Consider the following 24,996-nt stretch of genomic DNA (forward strand, 5'->3'; position numbering starts at 1 on the left):
GAGAGAGTCATTACAGGATTTTTCTTGCTCTCTCTCTGTGTGTTATTTGGGTAGCCTCTCTCCCTTATTGCGTGTGCTTTGTTTTTATTCAAACCGGCTTTTTATTGTTTGCTTGTCTCCTTGCTTTGCCTTTATTTTGAGATGGGAGAGAGACACCGAGTGTGTGTGTGTGTCTGTTCGTGAGAGCCATTCAATGAGAGTTCCCGGTGTGTGCAACTCCATGTTGTGTGGAGAAAGTGGGTTCGTAGAGTTTATGCAGTTTGGCTTCGCTTGTTGTGCTTCAGTTTTTTTCAGTCGGCTCACGGAAACGGTTGCTTAAAGCGGATACGGAAAACTCGAGCACAGAGTTGAAATAAAAAAACAAGAGCCAAAAAATAAATTAAATATATGAAGAATAAAAATTAAAAAAAAAAAACATAAATAAGAAATATTTAATAAAAAAAATTAAATTATTTCAAGTGACTTAGTGAGTGCAAGTGTGTGAAACCATAAACCAAACATTAAATGCATTTTAATAAAAGGTGCACCGCATCAACTAACCAATAACAATAAATGTTTGTGTGTACGTGAGCATGAAATTAATGCCGCCATTGGCGTTGATAATGAGACCCCTCAATGGGTGTTTGATAAAGAATTTACCTTTACTTTGAAGTTAAACTGCTAAACGTGATAGACGACAGACGCTTGTCAACCATTAAAAAAAGGTGGAAAAAACGAGGAAAACAACAAATAAAGGAAAACATTACGTTGAGATAAAAAAAGAAAATAGAGAACACCCAGACAAACATTGGAAATAAAAGAAAACTTCGTCTTCTTCGTGGGTTCTGTTCTTCTTTTTTATAACTATCCAAATATCAATTAATATTAAGTGAAAACAAATAACAACATATCACCATCATCGTTGTTGTTGGTGTTGCTGTTATTTTTTTGTAGATATGTGCATTTAAACGTGTGCGTTCATGTTTAACCAAAGCAAACTGAAAACCCATCTCTCACATGCATGAATGCATTTGACAATCACCACAAATGAACTTCAGCACAGGCGAGTAGACGGACTGCTCGGACGGCACTTTATCCGAATTTTCCTGGAGCTGAGTGAGGCAAGTCCATGGCCACGGCAGACAAATAAAGTCAATATACAAATTAACTGAGTAATAACAGCAAAAACAACAAAAGAATAACAACCCAACCAACTCATTTGCCGCACAACTTATTTGTAGTTGTTGTTGTTGTGGCGGTGCACGTTTCGTCGTGTTTTATGCCTGTGATTTATAACACCGTCAGCCCATCAGACAGACAAACATTCTGCGCACTGCATTGTGGATATAAAACCAAAGACCCAGACAACCAACCAACGAACCACACTCTCCCCATATCTTCCAGATTGTTTTTCCAACTTTAATTTACCTGCCAAGAAGCAAATGTTTTTTGTAAATCAACGTCTTCCTTGCCTTCGAATGCCTTAACCATTGGCCAAATATTGAAAGAGAAACACACACACAAGAGGCAAATACTCTGACACACACACACACAGAGAGACAGACAGCAGCAGCATCCTTCTCATCATTATTTTACCGTTTGTTAAACTCAAATAAATCACCAAACGGTACGACTCTTTACCGGAGAACAAAAAAAAAAAGAGAATCAAGAGAACAAACACAAAGAGGAGGACTCTTTCATACAAAAAGAGAACACTTAAGAAGGCATTAAACAAATACAAAAAACAATAATAGTTTGAATAAAAACAAGCAAAGTCTTGCCAAAAAATAACTAAAAAGAGTCCCGGAAAATGAAAAGATTTTCTTAAAAGGACAAGGAGACAAAGTAAACTGCTACTCCTGGTGGCATTCATTGCTTCATTCACAGTCACAGTCTGCTAGACGGTCTGTTGTTAGTTATCAATTAACTAATTGGATACTTCAAAGGAGATAGAGAAAGACAAGGAGAGAGAGAGAGAAGGAGCAAAGAGAAGAAACAGGAGTTGGGTCATCAACATATTTCATCATGGATCTCATTAACACAGTAAAGGATTTAAAATTATTAACTGTCCTGCTAATTCTGGCCAGTCAACAAGGTAAGTGGTCCACAAATTTAATTTAATAAAGGAAAGGAAAATTAGTAAAGAAATGATAAGAAAAACAGGCGAAGGAGAAAAAACAGTGAAGGAGAAAAAAATAAAATCAACGATGAACTTTTCTAAAGAAAAATTCATATACGATGAACTTTTCTAAAGAAAAATTCATCCCCGATGAACTTTTCTAAAGAAAAATTAACCCCCGATGAACTTTTCCAAAGAAAAATTCATCTACGATGAACCTTTCTAAAGAAAAATTCATCCCCGATGAACTTTTTCTATGGAAAAAATTCATCTCTCCGATGAACTTTTTCTATGGAAAAAATTCATCTCTCCGATGAACTTTTTCCATGGAAAAAATTCATCTCTCCGATGAACTTTTTCCATGGAAAAAATTCATCTCTCCGATGAACTTTTTCCATGGAAAAAATTCATCTCTCCGATGAACTTTTTCTATGGAAAAAATTCATCTCTCCGATGAACTTTTTCTATGGAAAAAATTCATCTCTCCGATGAACTTTTTCTATGGAAAAAATTCATCTCTCCGATGAACTTTTTCTATGGAAAAAATTCATCTCTCCGATGAACTTTTTCTATGGAAAAAATTCATCTCTCCGATGAACTTTTTCTATGGAAAAAATTCATCTCTCCGATGAACTTTTTCTATGGAAAAAATTCATCTCTCCGATGAACTTTTTCTATGGAAAAAATTCATCTCTCCGATGAACTTTTCTAAAGAAAAAGTCATCCCCGATGAAATTTTCTAAAGAAAAATTCATCTCTCCGATGAACTTTTCTAAAGAAAAATTCATCTCTCCGATGAACTTTTCTAAAGAAAAATTCATCTCTCCGATGAACTTTTCTAAAGAAAAATTCATCTCTCCGATGAACTTTTCTAAAGAAAAATTCATCTCCGATGGACTCTTCTAAAGAAAAATTCATCTCCGATGAACTCTGTTAAAGAAAAATTCATCTCCGATGAAATTTTCTAAAGAAAAATTAATTTCTCCGATGAACTTTTCTAAAGAAAAATTAATCTCTCCGATGAACTTTTCTAAAGAAAAAATTCATCGGGGATGAAATTTTCTAAAGAAAAATACATCTTTTCTAAAGAAAAATTCATATCCGATTAACTTTTTTATTTAGGAAAAGCTTTAATTTAGAGGCTTTTCTTACAATTTGTAGCCTTATTTTGCTCTCTTTGTATTCCTATATTTGTTACAGTTCCATGGTTATATTCCACAGTTTATTTGTTGTCTAATTCCCAAACAGGGCCGCAACAATGCCATACATTGTTGTCCCTTCACTTTGACAATAATAACAAAAGGTTCAAAGGATTTGTTAGAGGACGTACACATAAACCGGGTATCCAAACACATACTAACACACATCCAACAAGGACTATCATCCAAGAAATCCCTGACAATGTTTGAATGAATATTTAAGTACTTTTTCTATTTATTGATTTGAAGAGAGGAGAAAAAAACATCTCAAGAGGATATCTTTGGCCAAAATACAAACAAGAAGTGGTTCCTTTTACAAGCCTGGCAATTTTATTCAATTTTCGCACACACACACACTGTTACATACCCAAAGGCCGCCCTAAGAGCCTCACTCGTAGAGAGATTTAAGAAAAGTTGTTAACATTTGAATAAATATTGCATGGAAATTGGCAGGCAGGCAGGCCAATTTTGCGTAGATTCGATAAAGCTGATTTATGTGTCTGAAGAGAGGAGACAAGTGGTTTTCCGGGAATGAAAAAAAAAGAAAATTGTCCTTGGAGGCCAAGAGATGAAAGATAGCAGGTATCACTGTGATAAATAAGCAAGTGATAACAACGATGAACTTGATTTTTTTTTTTAAGAAAAAGTTACATTAAATAACTTGTATTAAAGAACTGTCAGATCGGATGATATTTTTTCTGGGAAAAACTACTTTTGAATTTGGATTTCCTAAAGGAAAAAATAATCTCCAGTGGTATTTTGTGTTAGAAAAGTTATTTTCCATTAATTTTTCCTGGATGAATGACCTTATTTACCGAATTTTCGTGGGATAAAAATCATCTCCAAGAGGGGAAACATTCCATAGAAGAATTAACTTCTTATGGAATTTTCTAAGGTTAAAATTAAAAAAGTCTTGTTAAAAGTCAACTCTAAGAAGAAAAGTAATCTCTGCTGATTTTTCCCTTAGAATTTTTTATACCTTCCACCATAGTATGGAGGGTATATTAAGTTTGTAACACCTCGAAATATACATTTTAGACCCCACCAAGTACAGGGTGAAATAAAAAACTGCAACAAAGTCAAATCCCATAATTTTATTTTTTTTTTAAATTTTATTGAATGAAAGCAAAAAATGTCGGAAATAACATCAAATTTTAGAATAAGTTTAGATTTGTTCGAATTGGTCACCCTTGGCATGAATTATGCCCTTCAAACGGCCAATGAAACCGTCCCACGCTGCCCGAATGTTGCTCTGCGATATTTTGGCCCATTCCCGGAGAAGCGCTTGCTTGAGGTAATCGACACTTTGGTATTTTTTAAGTGCCAACCTTGCAAAATAATCCAGACAAAATAGTCCAACTGATTGGTATCCGGAGATATTGATGGCCATGGTGGGCTAGAAATGAAGCGAGGAACTTCATTTTGTAACCATTGTTTGGTGGTGCGTGCTAAGTGCGAAGGTCTGCGGCCAAAATGTTTGCGTGTCCAAGGCTTTAATACACTCTCCAGAATATTTTCGCGGTAATATTCGGCATTTATTCTGATGCCACGGAGAGCGGAGAGCGACCACCGGCTGTTATGGCTGCCCACACCATCACCATTGTCGGCGCTTGAGTTCTGGTGGCCAGTCTAAACACGAGCGGATCATTTTATTTGTTCACAAACTGCTGGATAACGAATGTTTTCTCATCGGACAAAACCAAATTCGGCAGTTCACCATTTTCGGCCAAGCGAAGCAACTCTTTAGCTCTTTTGAGTCTATTTTCTTTCGGTTGCGGTGTAAGTTTTTTCACTTTTTGGAATTTCAATGGCCTTACCCCGAGCTCATTTTTCAATATTTGCCGAATGGAATATTGCGATATGTTCAAATAACGAGCAATTTTTCGGCCACTGCGTCTAGTGTACCGATCAAGTCTTTGGTATTGAAAATGGGCCACCACGTCTTGGTATGGCCCCCATATAATGGAACCTTCATATATTCGGTTTTTTGATGATTTTAAAGACATTATTCACCGGAATTGTTTCAAAATTGGTATTTGAAGTTCGCAATGGGTACTACATCCTAAGACAGAAAATTGTCTGTGCAGGTCTACGTCTTCATATGGCCCCCATATAAAGGCACCTCCCGATATTCGGTATTTTGGTGATTTTAGCGACATTAATAACCGGAATTGTTTCAAATTTGGTATTAGAGGTTCTTAATTGATACTACAGCCTATGACAGAAAATTGTCTGTGCAGGTCCACGTCTTCGTATAGCCCCCATATAACGGTACCTCCCGATATTCGGTATTTTGATGATTTCATCGACATTATTAACCGGAATTGTTTCAAATTTGGTATTTGAAGTGCGTAATGGATACTACAGCCTATGACAGAAAATTATCCGTGCAGTTTCACGTCTTCATATAGCCCCCATATAAAGTCACCTCCCGATACTCGGTATTTTGATGATTTCAGCGACATTATTCACCGGAATTGCTTCAAATTTGGTATTTGAAGTTCGTAAGGGATACTACATCCTAAGACAGAAAATTGTCTGTGCAGGTCCACGTCTTCGTATAGCCCCCATATAAAAGCACCTCCCGATATTCGGTATTTTGATGATTTAAGCGATATTATTTACCGGAATTTGTTCAAATTTGGTATTTGAAGTTCGTAATGGATACTACAGCCTATGATAGAAAATTGTCTGTGCAGGTCCACGACTTCATATAGCCTCCATATAAAGGCACCTCCCGATATTCGGTATTTTGATGATTTTAGCGACATTATTCACCGGAATTGATTCAAATTTGGTATTTGAAGTTCGCAATGGATACTACATCCTAAGACAGAAAATTGTCTGTGCAGGTCCACGTTTTGGTATAGCCCCCATATAAAGGCACCTCCCTATTTTCGGTATTTTGGCGATTCAAGCGACATTTTTCGCCGGAATTGCTTTAAATTTGGTATTTGAAGTTCGTAAGGGATACTACATTTTAAGACAAAAAATTGTCTGTGCAGGTCCACGACTTCGTATAGTTCCCATGTAAAGGAACTTCCCGATATTCGGTATTTTTAAAATTTTAACAGATTTTTTAACGGATTTTTTTTTTGAAATTTTGTCAAATTCGTTCTAAATGGTGGAGGTTATTCAATGTTCGGCCAGGCCAACTTACAGCTAGTTTACTTGTTTTATAATCGAATTTTCTGTTAAAAGTGTTTATTATCCTTTTATCCTTGAGAAAAGAAATTTCCAAGGGGAAAATCGATCCTTGATGAAAATTTTCATGGGAAAATGTTTCGCTCATTGAATTTTCTGTGGTCTAAATTGTTGCAAATGAAAAATTCGTCCTTATATAACTATCCTCTGCTAAGAGAAAATTTAATCTCTAATGTAAAAGTAACTCTCTAATGGACTTTTTCCTTGGGAAAGTTCCTGTCCCATGCCTTCTAAATGTTTCACCTAAAAATCGTCCTTCTTAAATTTTTATTTGCCTATATTACGTTTAATTTAATTTTAAACTGTCAACCAGGTACTCGACTCGACTGATTCGAGCATTGACCCTTTGTTGTATTAATTATCCTGGCCAAGGAGATGTCAGGCAATATTTGTGTTAAGCAAACATATATATCCTGTGACCCCAGACAAAGGATCTCAATCATGCAGAGAAGACATTAATGTTTACCCAGTAGCTTAATGAGCTACGACAAATAATGAATACTCATCGACAAGGAAGGAAAGAGAGAGGGAGAGGTGGAGAGAGGGAAGTTCTTTGGGATTTGGCATACAAAGATATTTCAGGCTGAAGTAGCAAGGATATGAGTATTTGCACACATTCAAACACACATAGAGATATACATGACTATTTATGCCAATAGAATTGCCGGTATCCTTTTGTAGGTTATGTTAGAAATCATAACCTGAAGTACACACACTTTTGAGGTACTCAGGGCCTGGGACTCACACAAAACATACCTGATGCCAAACAACAACACCAACAACAGCCTACATAATATCCAGCTCTTATTCATATTGTTGTGGTGGTCCGAACCCATGCCGGTTACCATGCAACACAATCGAACAACAATGGCAACACATGGATGAATGGTTGTATGGCTTGGCTCGTTCATCGAAGAAAAAAACCTAGGCCGGCCACTTCAAGCAGATAATTTGCACTCATTGCTTGTGTGCAGGCAGCCAACGCCACCGCCGCCTCCTGCAGACCATGAAAATGAAATTGTAACATTTTCCGCACCACACAAAGAGGGAAATCTAATACCTGGAACAACAGCCAGAAAAAAAACCTGGCTGAAAACAATAGCCAACAAATGAAAACATGCGTAAAACAGCCGATGAATTCAAGTGTCCAACGGCAACAGAATGTTCCAATTATCCGATGATAATATCCAGCCAGGCGAACGTTACGTGGGCCAGGCTGGCTGGCTGGACGGATGGATGGACAACACTTATCTTCATTGTTTTGTATTTTTTTCAGGTTTCCCTTTGAAGAGCCCATGTCCGCTCTTTTATCTCTTTGGGATGACCACATGTGTGTGTGTGTGTGTGTGGGGATTTGTGGCATATGTGTGTGTGTGTTTGTGCGTTGGAAGATTCGCAACAATTTTTGACATCAAAGTTGATGTGTCAGCATTATCAAACCCTATTATTAGCATTCTTCCCTTGCCGCTCGCCATCAATTCCTTGGAATTCCTTGTCTCTTTGTTCGCAAAAGTGCATTTGTGTGTTCGTTTGCCGGCTGTCCTGACAAAGCTTATCGGAAACGTAACGACAAACCCAAATTCGCCATTTGCACAACTTAGGAATTGCGGATTTCGGTCTGAAATAAAGAGGGATTGACAGAACCGATAATTATGATAATGATGATGATGAACAACAACAACGGCAAGGGGGACAACAAACTATCACACAACTCGCTGGAAGATGAAGTTAAAAGGAATTTTGCTGAGTTAGCATAAAAATTCCTTCAGAGGAAGAAGAAGTCGTTATTTGGAAAGGTTGGGGGCAAACTCTGGGGTGGTATGATGAGGTTGGGGAAATTATAAATAAAATAACGTTCATCGGAGATGAATTTTTCCATAGAAAAGTTCATCGAAGATGAATTTTTCTCCATAGGAAAGTTCATCGGCGATGAATTTTTCTCCATAGGAAAGTTCATCGGAGAGATGAATTTTTCTCCATAGAAAAGTTCATCGGCGATGAATTTTTCTCCATAGAAAAGTTCATCGGCGATGAATTTTTCTCTATAAAAGTTCATCGGCGATGAATTTTTCTCCATAGAAAAGTTCATCGGCGATGAATTTTTCTTTAGAAATGTTCATTGGGGAGATGAATTTTTCTCCATAGAAAAGTTCATCGGAGAGATGAATTTTTCTCCATAGAAAAGTTCATCGGAGATGAATTTTTCTCCATAGAAAAGTTCATCGGAGATGAATTTTTCTCCATAGAAAAGTTCATCGGAGATAATTTTTTTTTCTCCATAGAAAAGCCCATCGGAGATGAATTTTTCTCCATAGAAAAGTTCATTGGGGAGATGAATTTTTCTCCATAGAAAGTTCATCGGAGAGATGAATTTTTATCCATAGAAAAGTTCATCGGAGATGAATTTTTCTCCATAGAAAAGTTCATCGAGGAGATTAATTTTTTCCAAAGAAAAGTTAATCGGAGATGAATTTTTCTATAGAAGGGTTCATCGGAGATGAATTTTTCTTTAGAAAATATTCATCGGAGATGAATTTTTCTTTAGAAAATATTCATCGGAGATGAATTTTTCTTTAGAAAATATTCATCGGAGATGAATTTTTCTTTAGAAAATATTCATCGGAGATGAATTTTTCTTTAGAAAATATTCATCGGAGATGAATTTTTCTTTAGAAAATATTCATCGGAGATGAATTTTTCTTTAGAAAATATTCATCGGAGATGAATTTTTCTTTAGAAAATATTCATCGGAGATGAATTTTTCTTTAGAAAATATTCATCGGAGATGAATTTTTCTTTAGAAAATATTCATCGGAGATGAATTTTTCTTTAGAAAATATTCATCGGGGATTAAGTTTTCTTTAAAAAAGTTCATCGGAGAGAAAACAGTTAAGTTGTTTTCCCTAACTTCTTACCCCCACCTCGTCTCTCAATATCCGAAAACCGGGCTTTCGGCCCATGTTCCTCACATGAGAGCAGAAAAAACCGAACGTAACGCAATAATTCCATGAGAAACTCCATTGATGCTGTGTCTGTCTGCCTGGCTCCGTGTCCGTTTATCTGGCGTTCTGTCTATCTGGCTGTCATTTAATAAGTCAGACCTTCGAATCACGATGGCGATGGCGATGCTGATGTCGATGCCGGTGATGATGATGTTCGGTGGCGGGTATGAACGCAATACATGTTTGGGTTTAGTTTAATGAAAGTGGTCCCTTTTGGCTGATGCCAGCTAGATGACTGGCTGGCTGACTGGCTCGCTCGCTGGCTGGCTGCCTGGAACAAATGCCGTCGATGTTGTTGCTGTTGTTGTTAATGGTTAATGGCGAAAATCGATTCTTCATGCATGAACAGTTCAATCTGTAGTTTTTGTGATTTTTATTTAATGTTTTGCGTTCTCCGTTTCGTTCGGGGCGAAGCAGCTAGCGAACGATACGGTGTGGTTCCGGTACATAGTCTGGTTGTATGGATGGATTAAATGCCAAATGGCCCAAGTGGAGGTTGTGTTAAAAAATAATTTCTGGGGACTTTCTTTACATTTGTTTGTGTTTTGTGACTTAGTTCCCTTGGCATTCCATCGGAGCGACGTTGTGCTTTTAATCAACGCCAAGCACTGACTCCATGTTTACCTTTCGGCATGGCCCAGTTGGCGTTGGCTTGGGCAGTGTGACGTGTGATTGCTCCATAAAATAATGATTTGTTCGGCACTATTATTTTTATCAGAACCACACAGACACACACACACGCAGAGCGATACATGCCCGGGCAAATATTGATTTCATTGTCCTTTGTGCCGGATTGGACAGAGAGAGGGGAGATAAACATGTTATTTTTTCTTCTTCTTCGTTTTCTTTTATTGACAAACTTCTTTTTCCCTTTTCTTTGCAGTTTTTTGCTCTTCTTTGGCCGAGACATCATCACGTTTCCTGATTCTGCCCCAGTCACAGTCCATTGCCGAGGGAGATACGGCCGATTTTAATTGCCATGCCACGCCCACTCGTGGCCTCATCTATTCATGGACATTAAATGGTAATTATCCGGAAAGCAACAACAACTTCTCCAATTGCTAATCCCCCCAAAAAAACTTCTCTTTCCAGGTCAATTAATCCAAAATTCAAGTCGCATCTATCAAAACGGTTCCGATTTACATATCGAAGCGGTTAGCCGAGAGAGCGATGCCGGCGATTTTGTATGCATAGCCACCAATGTGGCAAGTGGTGCCCGTCAGGCATCACCGCCGGCCCGCCTGACTGTCATATGTAAGTAGTTTGTCAATGGGTTTTTTTTATGAATTTTAATTTCTTCCAAAAAATGGAAGGGTAATTTTTTAAGAAAAAAAAATAGAATTTTGGCAAAAATTCAAAAAAAAAAAAAAATTCATCCGACATGAACTTATCTAAAGAAAAATTCATCCGAGATAAACTTTTCCAAAGAAAAATTCATTAGCGATGAACAATTCTAAAGAAAAATTCATCCGAGATGAACTTTTCTAAAGAAAAATTCATCAGCGATGAACTTTTCTAAAGAAACATTTTTCTCCGATTAACCTTTCTAAAGAAGAACTTTTCTAAAAAAAATTCATTTCCGATTAACTTTTCTAAAGAAAAATTAATCTTCGAAGAAAAATTCATCTTCGATTAACTTTTCCAAAGAAAAATTCATTAGCGATGAACAATTCTAAAGAAAAATTCATCCGAGATGAACTTTTCTAAAGAAAAATTCATCTCCGATGAACTTTTCTAAAGAACAATTCATCTCCGATGAACTTTTCTAACGAAAAATTCATTTCCGATGAACTTTTCTAAAGAAAAATTCATCTCCGATGAACTTTTCTAAAGAAAAATTCATCTCCGATGAACTTTTCTAAAGAAAAATTCATCTCCGATGAACTTTTCTAAAGAAAAATTCATCTCCGATGAACTTTTCTAAAGAAAAATTCATCTCCGATGAACTTTTCTAAAGAAAACTTCATCTCCGATGAACTTTTCTAAAGAAAAATTCATCCCCGATGAACTTTTCTAAAGAAAAATTCATCCCCGATGAACTTTTCTAAAGAAAAATTCATCCCCGATGAACTTTTCTAAAGAAAAATTCATCCCCGATGAACTTTTCTAAAGAAAAATTCATCCCCGATGAACTTTTCTAAAGAAAAATTCATCCCCGATGAACTTTTCTAAAGAAAAATTCATCCCCGATGAACTTTTCTATGGAAAAATTCATCCCCGATGAACATTTCTAAGGAAAAAGAAAAATGTTTCTAAAGAAAAATTCGTCTACGATTAACTTTTCTAAAAAAATCATCTACGATGAACTTTTCTAAAGAAAAATTCATCAGCGATGAACTTCTCTAAAGAAAAATTCATCGGTGATGAAATTTTCGATGAATTTCTCTAAAGAAAAATTCATCTTCGTTGAACTTTGTTAAAGAAAAATTCATCTCCGATGAATTTTTTTAAGGAAAAAATCATCAGGTGAACCCTTTAAGAAAAATAGACATCAATCATAATTTAGCTATAGTCATCATCATTGATCATTTGAAGTAGAGCCATTCCCTATCCTACATAAAACTGACTTGGAATGTCTTTGTTGGCATATAATGGTCCTCAAAATGATATACGTTCCTTTCCCCTCTCCTTTCGCTTCAAACCCTGACAAACACACATTCACATTCCTGGCATATTTCATATCTTTATTAGGTGTTGCCCGATGTGCTGATGATGTTCATCCTCATAAATACCCACGTGTGTCTTTGAGTGTGTGTGTGTGGGTCTGTGATGAAAAGCGAGTATGGGCATATAAAATTTCGTAGTATTTGTATGGAAGAGTCTTGAAAGTTTTCCACTTACACATTCATCTCGTTCATCCACACAAGCACACTTGTGTTATCTGCTCCTGCCAATTTTATGCAAATTTTCGGAAAGAAGAAGAAATTGCAGAACAAAAAAAAAATGAAGTTAAGGAATTATTATCCTTGCCAAGTTTTTTTGATTGTGGTGAAAATATTTCCATGTTCGTCTGGGTGTGTGTGTGTGTGTGTGTGTGTTTGGAATTCACAACTAATTGGTGGTGTTATAGGTTGTTGTTGTTCTTCTGCCTTTTGGAATGAAAGCAGTTTCTCAGGTATGATTGGTGCCGCAACCTAACCTTAGACATGTTGAGTGGAATTGTTCTCTTGGTTAAATGACTCCGGGTATTTTTCTGGCAAAAGTGAGGAGGAACAGGAAAATGACATATTAATGAAGAATGACAGGCATAAATAACCTGTGACAAGGTATGCAATGTAATTAAATTTACGAAAATGAAGAAAAGAGGGCAATTTTGAAAATCATAAGGAAATTAAGGTGATGGAAGCAAAGACAAGAATATTTCAAAATTTTTAAATTTTTTTTTGAAAAGTATTGCATGCCATGGCAATTTATAAAAAACGAATTTTAGAGTATCGGTACCTTGAGCCAATGTCCGTTTATTAAAATCCATTTTGACTTGGCTTATGATTATTAAAACTGATGACCCTTTATGGGGGGTCATTTCGAAGAAGTTGGCCAATATTATCCATTTCGTTTTTGAACTAAATCTAGTATAAATATTATTAGCCGGATTTGGATGTCAGATTTTAACCATATCGTTTCCATTTACTTCTCTTGTGATAAAATCTGGATAATTTTGAAAAATGCATAAGGTACCCGATATGGTGGGCCGAAGCATTCCCCTTCATCTAATACCGATAAAAACTTTGGGATGTGTAAAATTTTTAGGAAATCGAAAATTTCTTTCAAGTTTTGTGAGAATAAATATTAATGAAATTTTTTTTCGTTGGGGGAGGATTGGGGCGATAAATTCCATATTCACGCCAGATCTCTGCTGGAGAAAAATACTTCAATTTGCCAAGTTTGAAAAAAATCGCCGACTTGTTTCGTAAGTTGTGAGACAAATAAGTATTAAAAATTGAGATCCTTTGTGGGGGAGATACCAGAAGGGGTGAGCCGATACCTATCATACTCACACCAGATCTTTTATTGGAAAAAATATTGGGTTATGTGAAATTTTAAGAAAATCGGATGATTATATCGTATTTTATTAGCATTTTGGTTATTCATAATTTTGACCACTTTGTGGGGGAGGTACCGGTAGGAGTGGACCGATATATTTCATCTTCTCAGAAAATGTTTTGGTTGGGAAAATATTGGGATGTGTGAAATTTGAAAAGGATCCCATGGATATGTTGTGTTTTATGAGAGTTATAATTTTTCAAAATTTTGACCCGTTGTGGGGGAGGTACCAGAATGAGTGGTCCGATATCTATGATCATCACACCAGACCTTGTGTTGAAAAAAAGTATTGGGATGTGCCAAGTTTGAAAGGAATCGGATGCGTATTTTATAAGAGATATGATTATTCTAAATTTTGACCCCTTGTGGGGGAGATAACCGAAGGAGTGGCCCGATATCTGTGATTATCACACTAGATCTTGTGTTAGTAGAAATATTGGAATGTGTGAGATTTGAAGAGAATCACATGCATATTTGGCGTTTTTCTGGGAGATATAATTATTAAAAATGTTGACCCTTTGTGGGGGAGGTACCAGAAGGAGTTGACCGATATATTTCATCGTCACACCATATCTTGTATTAGTAAAAATATTGCGATGAGCGAAATTTGAAAAGAATTCCATGCATATTTGGTGTTTTATGACAGTTATAATTTTTCAAAATTTTGACCCGTTGTGGGGGAGGTACCAGAAGAGGTGGCCCGATATATTTCATCTTTATATCAGATGTGGTGTTGATAAAAAAAAATTGGGATGGACCGAGTTCGAAAGGAATCGGATGCGAATTTAGTGTTTTATGACCTCCATGTTTTTTCAAAATTTCGACCACTTTGTGGGGGAGGTATCGGAAGGAGTGAACCGATATATCCCATATTCAAACCAGATTTTGCGTTAATAAAAATATTGCGATGAGCGAAATTTTAAGATAATCTATTAGTAATTTCACATTTTATGAGAGTTTTAATTTTTCAAAATTTTGACCCGTTGTTGGGGGAGGTACCAGAAGGAGTGTACCGATATATTCCATCTTCACATCAGATGTTGTGTTGATATAAATATTGGGATGGGCCGAGTTTGAAAGGAATCGGATCCTAATTTAGTGTTTTATGACCTTCATGTTTTTTCAAAATTTCGACCACTTTGTGGGGGAGGTATCGGAAGGAGTGAACCGATATATTCCATCTTAACACCATATCTTTTGTTAATAAAAATATTGCGATGAGCGAAATTTAAAGAGTATCGGTTAATTATTTCTCGTTTTATGAGAGCTACAATTTTGACCCGTTGCGGGGGAGGTACAAGAAGGAGTTGTCCTATATATTCCATCTTCACATTATTTTTCGAATTGAAATGTCCTGATTTTGAAAGCAATCGGTTGCTCATTTTCCATTTTATGAGCTTCATGGTTATGCAAAATTTTGACATGTTGTGGGGGAGGTACCAGAAGCTGTGGGCCGATATCTATTATCTTCACACCAGATCTTGTATTGTTAAAAAATATTGAGATGTGTGAAATTTGAAGACAATCGGATGCTTATTTCACATTTTATAAGGGTTATAAATATTCAAAAATTTGACCCTTTGTGGGGGAGGTACTTGACGCAGTGGGCAGATATTTCTCATTTTCGCTCCTGACCTAGAATTGATTTAAATATTTGGATTTGCCAAATTTGACCAAAATTTAATGATCCATTCTTGTTCTGTGAGGTAATTCTTTTTTTCTTTGAAAATTATGTCATTATGTGGGGGAGTTACCAGAAAGAGTGGATCGATAGTGTCCATCTCCGAACTTGCTCTAGGTTTCATAATAATATTACGATATACCAAGTTTGGACCAAATCGGATACTTTCTTCGACAGAGTACGCACCAAACACACATACCAGAGTGTTCGGACACCCCAAGATCGACTCCAAATGCCCTGCAATGGATTTGCTCCAAAGAGACCTTGGATCTAAAACCGTAATTTCGATGAGGCACGTTTTGGTAGTAGCAAATAATAATACCCTCTGTAGCTATATGGCTGAGGGTAAATACATAGCTAAAATTAAAAAAAAACCTTCATTAAAATGGGAATTGAATTTACAAACCAAACATAAAAATTAATTAAAAAGACCCCTCCCTCCCCCTCTCTCCCTCTGTCTTCTGGCAATTCCAGAATACAATTCCGTATGGGGAATAAAAATCTTTAAATTCCCCCACAATTTAAAGGAATATTTTTTTTTCGCTGATTTGATTTTATTTTGCCACGAACTTTTTTTCGCCTCGAACTGAAGTGGAAGCAAAGAACAACAACAACAATAAAAACGGCAGCAACATCGTTATTCTCATCATCAACACGTCAACGTTAAGCAAATACCAAGAGGCAACCCAAGAAATAACAACAGCAACAGCAACAACAACAACGACGATGACAACAACAACCGTGGCAAGCCAAGGCAGTGGCTGTGGCAGTTGCACGGCATGCAAATATGACGAACCAAAAAAAGGTAGCAACAACAACAACAGCAACATTAAAATGTATGTTGCAGCACACATAAATACTGGGCCACATACAAATTCAACCAAGTACTTATATACATACATTAACAGATATGCACACGCACACACACACGTGCACACCTACACACAGTTGTACCCAGGACTTCCAGGCTGGCTGGATGGCTGTATGGCCCATTCTAAGTGTTTGCACATACAAATTTTAAGTGGTTTTTGAGTTTGCATTTTGTATCCACTAGTGGGGTATCCTTAAGGATAATAAATGCAGTTACACTTAGGCTGGAATACGGCAGGAATACACACACACACACACTCAGACACCCACACATACCCATCAACATCCCCCCCACAAATATATGCATATCATATTCATTTACCTAGGCAGGCAGACAAGTTGCCCGTTTGCTTACTTGCAGTGAATTCAGTGTTCCACTCCCTCCCCCCCCTCCCTTCGCCACCCCTCTCTCTAACTTTACTCTTGACTTCTTCCAACTCATTTCCAGTTAAAAATAAGAAACAACAGCCGCAACAACCAAATACTTGCTGCCACATTGCAATACAAATGTCCCGAATAGCATGGCGAGGACCGACCGTCCGACAGACCCTCCGACCATATGAGCTACGTATTTGGCTGAAGTGCCAGATGTGTACACTTGGAGAACAGTACAACAAGAACAACAACAAAATTAAAAAAATAAAACATGCTCTAGGGTTGTTGTTGTTGTTGAGGAAGAGAGGGGGTGGGAGGGGTGTTTAGAGTTTTAGGATTAAGGATTAAATTAAATGGAATGGAATTTAAAAAGTGGAGATTTTTGGGAAGGATTTTAAGCTGTGAAGATTTTTTCAGTATGGAAATGTGGAGAACATGGATAGGTTTCAGTTGGAAGAAGGAAAGCAAGCTAGTTTCAGTGGGAACAAATTAAAGCTAGCAAGGATAAATAATTTTTTGGTTTTCACAATATTCCATCTGGCAGGACCCAAGTTCCACTGGCCTAGGTAGACAATTTTAGATTTATTGTAACACCAGTTGGGTTACACATTTTAAAGTGGATAATTTTTGGGGAAAGAAGAAAAATATATTGCTCTCTAAGTAAAAGGGCTTTTTCGGGAAATTTTCGTGAAAAGAAGAAAAAAAGACTCCTTGAAAATAAAAGGACATTTTTTTTGACACATCTTCTCCCAAACATTTTTTCAGGGAGTTTGGTGTCCCATGGCTGTTATAGCATGTACTGAGATTACAAAGCGTGGAAAAGTAGAGCTCAGGTAGAAAGGATGAGACATTCTTGAAAGTCTCGTGGGGAGCAGTTCAAACGAATTTAAGAGAATCACAATTCATAGGACGAGAAATAAATACCTTTCTCTCTTTCGTTTTTTCTCTTTTTTATATCGCTCTCCTTAAGGGGTTTATTTGGAGAATATAATTTTTTTACTATCGGATCCCTTATAAAAAACTTTTTGGCCATTAGATGAACTTTGGAATTGCGTCATTCCTATTATCCTCTTAGTATCAATATTTTGGATCCTTTAAGGAAGGTTTCTCAACGAAGAAGACTTTTCAAAATAATATATCGTTTTAATAAAAAAATTCTAAAGCGGACCCTCTACTCTTTGAATAAAGAAGACCTATAAAATCACGTCCCCCATACCCATACTGTGGGTTCTAAGTCAAGCACTTTCAAGGTGTGGGTCTACAAGTGCTCCATAATTCGATCTTCAATGCCTTTGCCAAAAGGTCTTTAGGAGATATTCTATAATTTTAGCAGTCTCCATAGTGAGAATGATTTTTTAGAGGCTTTTAAGGTCAAAACGGTGTTTTTGTGGTAATGGAAGGTCTAGAAGTCGTCTGTAATTAGGACTCATTTCAGGCCCTTTCTATAATAATAAGGCTTACAAAAAAGCTTTAAAGCTTTTCGGTAACTTTTCTTAGATTTATTTTTGTTTTATTTCTAAAGGTCTTTTAAAGGTTTCTATAGCTTTAGTAGGGTCTACAAGTCTTCCATATTTAGATCAGCTTTTCGGAAGCTTTTCTTTAATTAATTCACTGTTTTTATTTCTACAAGTCTTTTAATTGAAAAATATCTTTCTGTGGTAGGATCTACAAGTAGTCCATATTAATAGGAACATTCAGGTACTTCTCATAATTGAAAATTTTCTCTAACTACATAAGCTTTCCTAAGGCCTTTTAATAATTATGTATCCTTCTGTGGTGAGAATTATCTCCAATGGTCTTCTAATTGCAAAAGTCTTTTCTATAGTTATAGTAGAGTCAAGAGGTATTCCATAATTAGTAGAATTTCGAGGGGTCTTTTTTTAATTCAAAGGCTTTTATGACCCTTTCTGTACATTGAGAAGCTCTTCGGAAGCTTGGTTTAGACTTTCAGTGGCCCTTGGTGATAATGATTTCTAATTTAAAAATGGCGTTATATAGCGATAAGGCAGCCTATAGGATTTTCCACGTATAAAGGACTTCTCGAAGTTTTCCTTAATAAGAAAACTTTCTGGAGCTTTTTGGTTGATTAAAGCCTCTTTCTGGGGGTTTTCAAAAATCTAGTGTTTCTTGGGAATGGGAATGATTTCTAAAAGCCCTCTATTTCCAAAAAAGGGGAGTTTCTAGAGCTATAAGATGATCTAGTTGTCTTCCACAATTGGTGAAACTTCGATGGGTTTTCCCCTACTCAAAGGCTTTTATGAGCTTTTCTGTGCATTTAGAAGTTCTTCGAGAGCTTCAATATACTTCCATAAGGAGCATGATATCTAATGGTCTTCTGATTTAAAAAAAAATGGGGTTCTACATCTATAGGACAGCCTAGAGAATTTTCCACGTATAAAGGACTTCTAGAAGTTTTCCTTAATTAGAAAGCTTTCTTGAGCCTTTCAGTTGATAAAAGTTCCCTCCTGGGGTTTTTCAAAAATCTAGTGAGTCTTCGGAGTGGGAATGATTTCTAAATGCATTTTCTATGTTCAAAAGGAGTTTATATAGTACTATCGCCTTAAGAACTTAAATTTTGAAGAACTTCTGGCACCTGCCCCACAACAAGACAAAAGTTAGAATAATTATAATTCTCATAAAATGCCAAATAAGCATCCAAGTCTTTTCATATTTCACACATCCCAATATTTCTATCAACACTAGGTCTGGTGCGAATACGGAATATATTGGCCTCTCCTTCTGGTACCTCTCCAACAAAGTGGTCAAAATTTTGAATAACCATGAAGCTCATAAAACGCGAAATATGCATGCGTTTCATTCTAAACTTAACACATCTCAATATTTCTGTCAAGGCAAGATCTGGTGTGAAGATGGAATATGTCGGTTCACTCCTTCAGGTACCTCACCCACAAGGGGTCAAAAGTTTTAAATTACCCAAATGCTTATATTATCCAAAATAAACATCCGATTCTCTTTAAATTTCACACATCCTAATATTTCTACTAACACAAGATCTGATGTGAAGATGATAGATATCGGTCCACTCCTTCTCGTACCTCCCACACAAAGGGGTCAAAATTTTTAAATAATTATATCTCTCACAAAATGTGAAATAGGCATCTGATTCTTTTTAAATTTCACACATCTTAAAATTTCTCCTAATACAAAATCTGGTGTGAAGATGGGATATACCGGTCCACTCCTTCAGTTACCTCCCCCACAAAGGGGTCAACATTTTTAAAAACCAAAACGATCATAATATGCTAAATATTCTTTCGATTCTCTTCACATTTCACACATCGCAATATTTCTACCAACACAAGATCTGGCGGGAAGTTGATAGATATCGGTCCACCCCTTCGGGTACCTCCCCCGCAAATGGAGCACACATTTTTATATATTATATCTTTCATAACTTGCGAAACAGTTTAGGAATTCTTTTCAAACTCTGCACATCTCAATATTTCTCACAACCAGATATCTGCTGTGAATATGGAATTCATCGGACCACTCTTTCTGGTGCCTCCCCCACTTTCCGTGACTTTTAAAATTCAATTTTGGTCATTTGCTAGAATATTCTTAAATGCGAATATACTGTATATCCTCCTACTTATATCCTCCTTAAAAAGGCTTAAATTTTCCCCTCTCAAACGAGGTTCATTAACCCTTCTACCTTCATAATGGAGATTTATAACATTTCCCTTCAACTCCTCCATTAAAGTGCCATTTAAACACTCTACGCCTAAAAGTATGCTCCACATTCATGACAATTTATCCAACAAACCAAACAAACCTTCTAATTGATTTCCCTGTTTTAATTATTATCTTCCGAGCAATCAATCAATCAATCAATCACATTAATTATTTACTTCGAAGTCGGAAAATGTCTTTCCGAATTTTTAAAATATTAACAAATTAACAGTATTTGCCGGTGAAGTTTCAAGGACCACACTTCAGTGGTCCCCCCTTCTGCTGCCGCCTCTTAGATATTTATCTAACATTGTCATCATCATCGTCATCCTGAGCAGTGACAGCCGGAATATTAGAGAGCTCATAATGCCATTCAGGATATTAGGGGGGAGGGGAAACCTGGTCTCATGTTTGCTAGTTGACTCACGATGTGGCGTGAAGAGCACTTATAACTCATACTTCCCTCCATAAGGCATACCCCCTACCACTACTCCTCCCTCCCCCCTCTCCATGTTATTTCTTAATTGCCGAACACAAGGCACGTACATTGACAACAAATTACGAGAACGAGGACGACGACGCAACAAAATATTTTTCAACACCCCAATTTAAATATTCCACTGGTTTCAAGAGGCTGAAGGATCGGCAGGGGAGGGAGGGAGTGAGAATTATGAACAGCCAGGCAGCTAGGCAAGCCAGCCAGTCAGGCAGTCGTTTCTAAAGACCAAGAAACCGGCTTGTAAATTATTCCTCATTACGGAGTTGATGAGGCTGATGACGATGATTTGGTTGCTGATCCTCAAGTTGTTGTTGGCGTAGTTGTTGTTGCTGCTGACATAATGTCAAAAATTTGTTTGAGAGATTACAAAACTACCAGGCAAACAATGTTTAGAAGTTAAGCACCACCGGCAGCAGCAACAACAACAATGGCCACAGCCAACAACAAGGACATCACTCTGAGCATTTTAAGTGGCCCGATTCCTTGGCAGTTGATGATGAGTGGTGTATGTTGTTGTTATCCTTTCGGGTTAATGGCATACAAAATTAAGTTATTATATGGAGAGCAGCAGGACTTGCTCACACACACACAGGCACACATGGAGGAATGAACGTATGACCAGCCGGGAGAAGGTCCTTTGACGACCTACTACCCTTAAAATGGAAATTGAATTAAAAAAAAAACCAAGCCATCATGGCAGGGTGGGGGGGGGGGGGGGAGAATATGAGTGAGTGTCCGTGTGTGTGTGTGTCTAGCTCTCCGTGACATTTGCCTTGTCATTTTGGCTTGTAAAGCATAATTCCCGGGAATTAGTGACGTTTTTGTTTCACTTAATTCGTTGATGAATCACTTAAACGTTTTGAAGGATTTCAAAAAAACAAAGAGGGTCAGCTAGTGATTTATTTCTTGTTTTTGGGGATATACTTCTTCCAAGGAAGGCAAATGATGTCATGTGTGGCACAAGGTCCTTGGCTATTAGTTTTGAGGCAAAAAATATGGCCTCTTTTAAATTGAAATGGGAGAGCAAGGGATAGGGTATCTCAGGCACATAGGCAGGCTCTGAATAGTAGCAAAGAATGTAATAATTATCCTTGGCGTCCCCGTTTTGTGCAATAAAAAAAATTTTGTGGAAAAGAGTCCTTCAATTGTTGAAATGTTTCTGCAGAATTGCTACTCCTCTCCCACCACCACCACCAGCCTCAAAACAAGGATGGTGATGATATCAACAGCCAAGCGAAAGTATGGTCCATAATAAACAAAACCCGGCAGCCAGGCAAACAGTGGCAGCAGCATCAGCCACATCCTCCGTAGCCTCAGCTTCAGCCTGCTTAAAGGATGGCGTAATGATATTGTCGAGGGAGTCATAGATTTAATGTTTCTGCTTTGCTCATAAAATTTTATGTGTTTTTTGTTTTGTTCTCCAGTAGCAGCAGGAACAACAACAACAACAACACGAGAAAAAACATGAAATTGTTTTGCCAAAAAGGAGGGGTTGGGAGAATGAGAAAGTTCCTGGGGGTCTTCAGGATATGACGATGTTGCTAAGCACTGGCATAAAACAAAACTTGTTATGACCATAAAACGACTACAACAACAACAACATCAGCTAACTGACTAAGTCTCAGCCAAATGTTGTTGTTGTTGCTGCTGCTGCTGTTGTTTAGTTTATTTTAAATGTTTGTTGGGTATTCAATTCAATTCATCCTTTGCCGGAGTCAAAATTGGAAGGGAAGGCAACACCACCAACAGCAGCCGGTAAGCCAGACAGCTCAGCTCACCCAGCCAGCCAAGCAACTGTAAACAGTCAGGGAGCCAAAAAAATCTCACACACACACACTCATATATACACATTTATATCACATACATTCATTCATTCATTCCGGCATGAATGAGAAGATTTGAAGTTAGACCAAAACATATAGGAGGGGTGGTATGCGAATTTTGGGGAATTAGGAAAAAATATATAAAAGAAAACATAAAAAAAAAAATAAAAATAAAAAAGCGCCCGCTACTTCGTCGGCGAAAAGTTCACCTTAACATTTTAGATTCGTTACAAGAGTTCGTGTTAGGCCTCTTTTCCTCCCCAAAGGGTCAAAATTTTGAATAAATATAAGTCCTATAAAATGTAATGTAAGAGTGCGATTGTCTTCAAATTACACACATCACAATATTTTTATAAACCCAAGGTCTGGTGTGAAGATGGGATGTATTGGTCCACTACTTCTAGTACCTCCCCCACAAAGGGTCAAAATTTTGAATAACCATGAAGCTCATAAAACACGAAATTAACATCCGATTCCATTCAGACTTGGCATATCTCAATATTTCCATCAACATAAGATCTGTTATAAAAATGGTAGATATCGGACCACTCCTTCAGGAACCTCCCCCACAAAGGTTGAAAGTTTTGAATAACTAAAACGAGTATAAAATCCGAAATAAGCATGCGGTTCTCTTCAAATTACACTCATCACAATATTTTTGTAAACCCAAGGTCTGGTGTGAAGATGGAATATATTGGTCCACTCCTTCTGGTACCTCCCCCACAAAGGGGGTCAACATTTTGATCACCCATGAAGCTCATAAAACGAAAAATTCACATCCGATTCCATTCAGACTTGGCACATCCCAATAGTTCCATAAGCGTACGATCTGTTATAAAATTGGCAGAAATCGGACCACTCATTCTGGTACCTCCCCCACAAAGGGTCAAAGTTTTGAATAACCAAAACGATTATAAAATCCGAAATAAGCATCCGGTTCTCTTTAAATTACGCAAAACACAATATCTTTATTAACCCAAGGTCTGGTGTGAAGATGGGATGTATCGGTCCACGTCTTGTGGTACTTCTCCCACATAGGGTCAAAATTTTGAGCAGCCATGTAGCTTATAAAACTCGAAAATAACATCCGATTCCATACAGACTTGGCATATCTCAATATTTCTATCAACACAAGATCTATTGTAACAATGGTAGAGATCGGGCCACACCTACTGACACCTCTCCCACAGCGGGTCAAAATTTTGATCACCCATGAAGCTCATAAAACGCGAAAAAAACATCAGATTTCATTCAGACTTGGCAAATGTCAATATTTTTATCAACACAAGATCTGTTATAAATATGGTAGAGATCGGACCACACCTACTGATACCTCCCCCACAACGGGTCAAAATTTTGAAAAATTATATCCCTCATAAAAGGTGAAATAAGCATCCGACTCTCTTAAAATTTCACATGTCCCAATATCGGAAATAGCATCCGATTTTAGAATAAGTTTAGATTTATTCGAAATGGTCACCTTTGGCATGAATTATGGCCTTCAAACGCCGAATGTAACCGTCACATGCTGCACGAATGTTGCTCTGCGGTATTTTGGCGTATTCTCGGCGAAGCGCTTGCTCCATTCATTTTTCATTCATTTTTCAATATTTGCCGAACGGAGTACTCCAGCATGTTCAGCTCACGAGCCATTTTTGGGCCACTGCGACTATTAAGATGGTGGAGATCGGGCCATTCCATCTGGTACCGAGACATATATCAGAGAGGAGTTGGATAATATTGGCCAACTCCTTTGGATGCCAACATATGTTTAAATAAACGGACAATACCTAAGGGTATAAGTCCGTCGGGAAGAACCGATTAATACTTTTTAACTTATTTTTAATTTTAAACGTTTTTCCCTTTGTCATGGAATAAGAATTTAGTCCCAGAATAGACCAGATTTCAATGTTTTTACATGAAAATCGATTGTTCATTCAATTGACCCCTAAAAGTATGCACCATTCATGGACGATTTTTATCTCCATTCCACATTTTCTAAGGCTAGATTTTTAACAGAACTCCTTATACTTCAAGATCTTTTTCTATAGCAAAATTTCCAAAATTCCCATACTACCCCTCGTTATTTGTTTGTGCACAACGACTAAATTTCATTTCTATACAAAAACATAGCCAGAATAGACACTGTATTATTTTTATGGAGCTAGCCGGGTTTCGTCTTCGTCTCTCTTCTTCTTTTTTTTAATAATATTAAAAACAAAATCTAAAAACCAGAATAGGGAGATGCTGTTGTTGTTGTTGCCGGGATTTGTGTGTTTTTGCTGCATTATGTGGCATGGCCAGGACAGCAGTGCGACCACTGCATTCAACATTCCTCTTGATGTGGTGTGGTGAAGAGAGTGAGAGCGAGAGAGAAAAAAATGCAGGAAAAATAACCGACTCGACAAACTTCGTAACATACTCGCACTTGTTTCCGCCACAATGGCCACAGTCAATGGCTGAAGAGTCACTTGAAAAAAGTTATATTTTTGTAAATATTGAAATATGCCA

General features: G+C 37.2%; 1 protein-coding gene across 1 annotated transcript in view; it reads left to right on the forward strand.

Annotated features, from left to right (window-relative positions):
- Window positions 1-392: 392 nt before the first annotated feature.
- LOC101895932 (tyrosine-protein kinase-like otk) overlaps window positions 393-24,996 on the forward strand; it is a 143,664-nt gene continuing 119,060 nt past the window's right edge. The window contains 3 exon segments of the mRNA XM_059123506.1: window positions 393-2,074; window positions 10,387-10,527; window positions 10,596-10,757. Coding sequence (XP_058979489.1) covers window positions 2,005-2,074; window positions 10,387-10,527; window positions 10,596-10,757 — 373 coding nt within the window. The 5' untranslated portion in view covers window positions 393-2,004.

The sequence above is a fragment of the Musca domestica genome, unplaced genomic scaffold (genome assembly GCF_030504385.1).
Source record: "Musca domestica strain aabys unplaced genomic scaffold, Musca_domestica.polishedcontigs.V.1.1 25, whole genome shotgun sequence".
Taxonomy (NCBI): Eukaryota; Metazoa; Arthropoda; class Insecta; order Diptera; family Muscidae; genus Musca; species Musca domestica.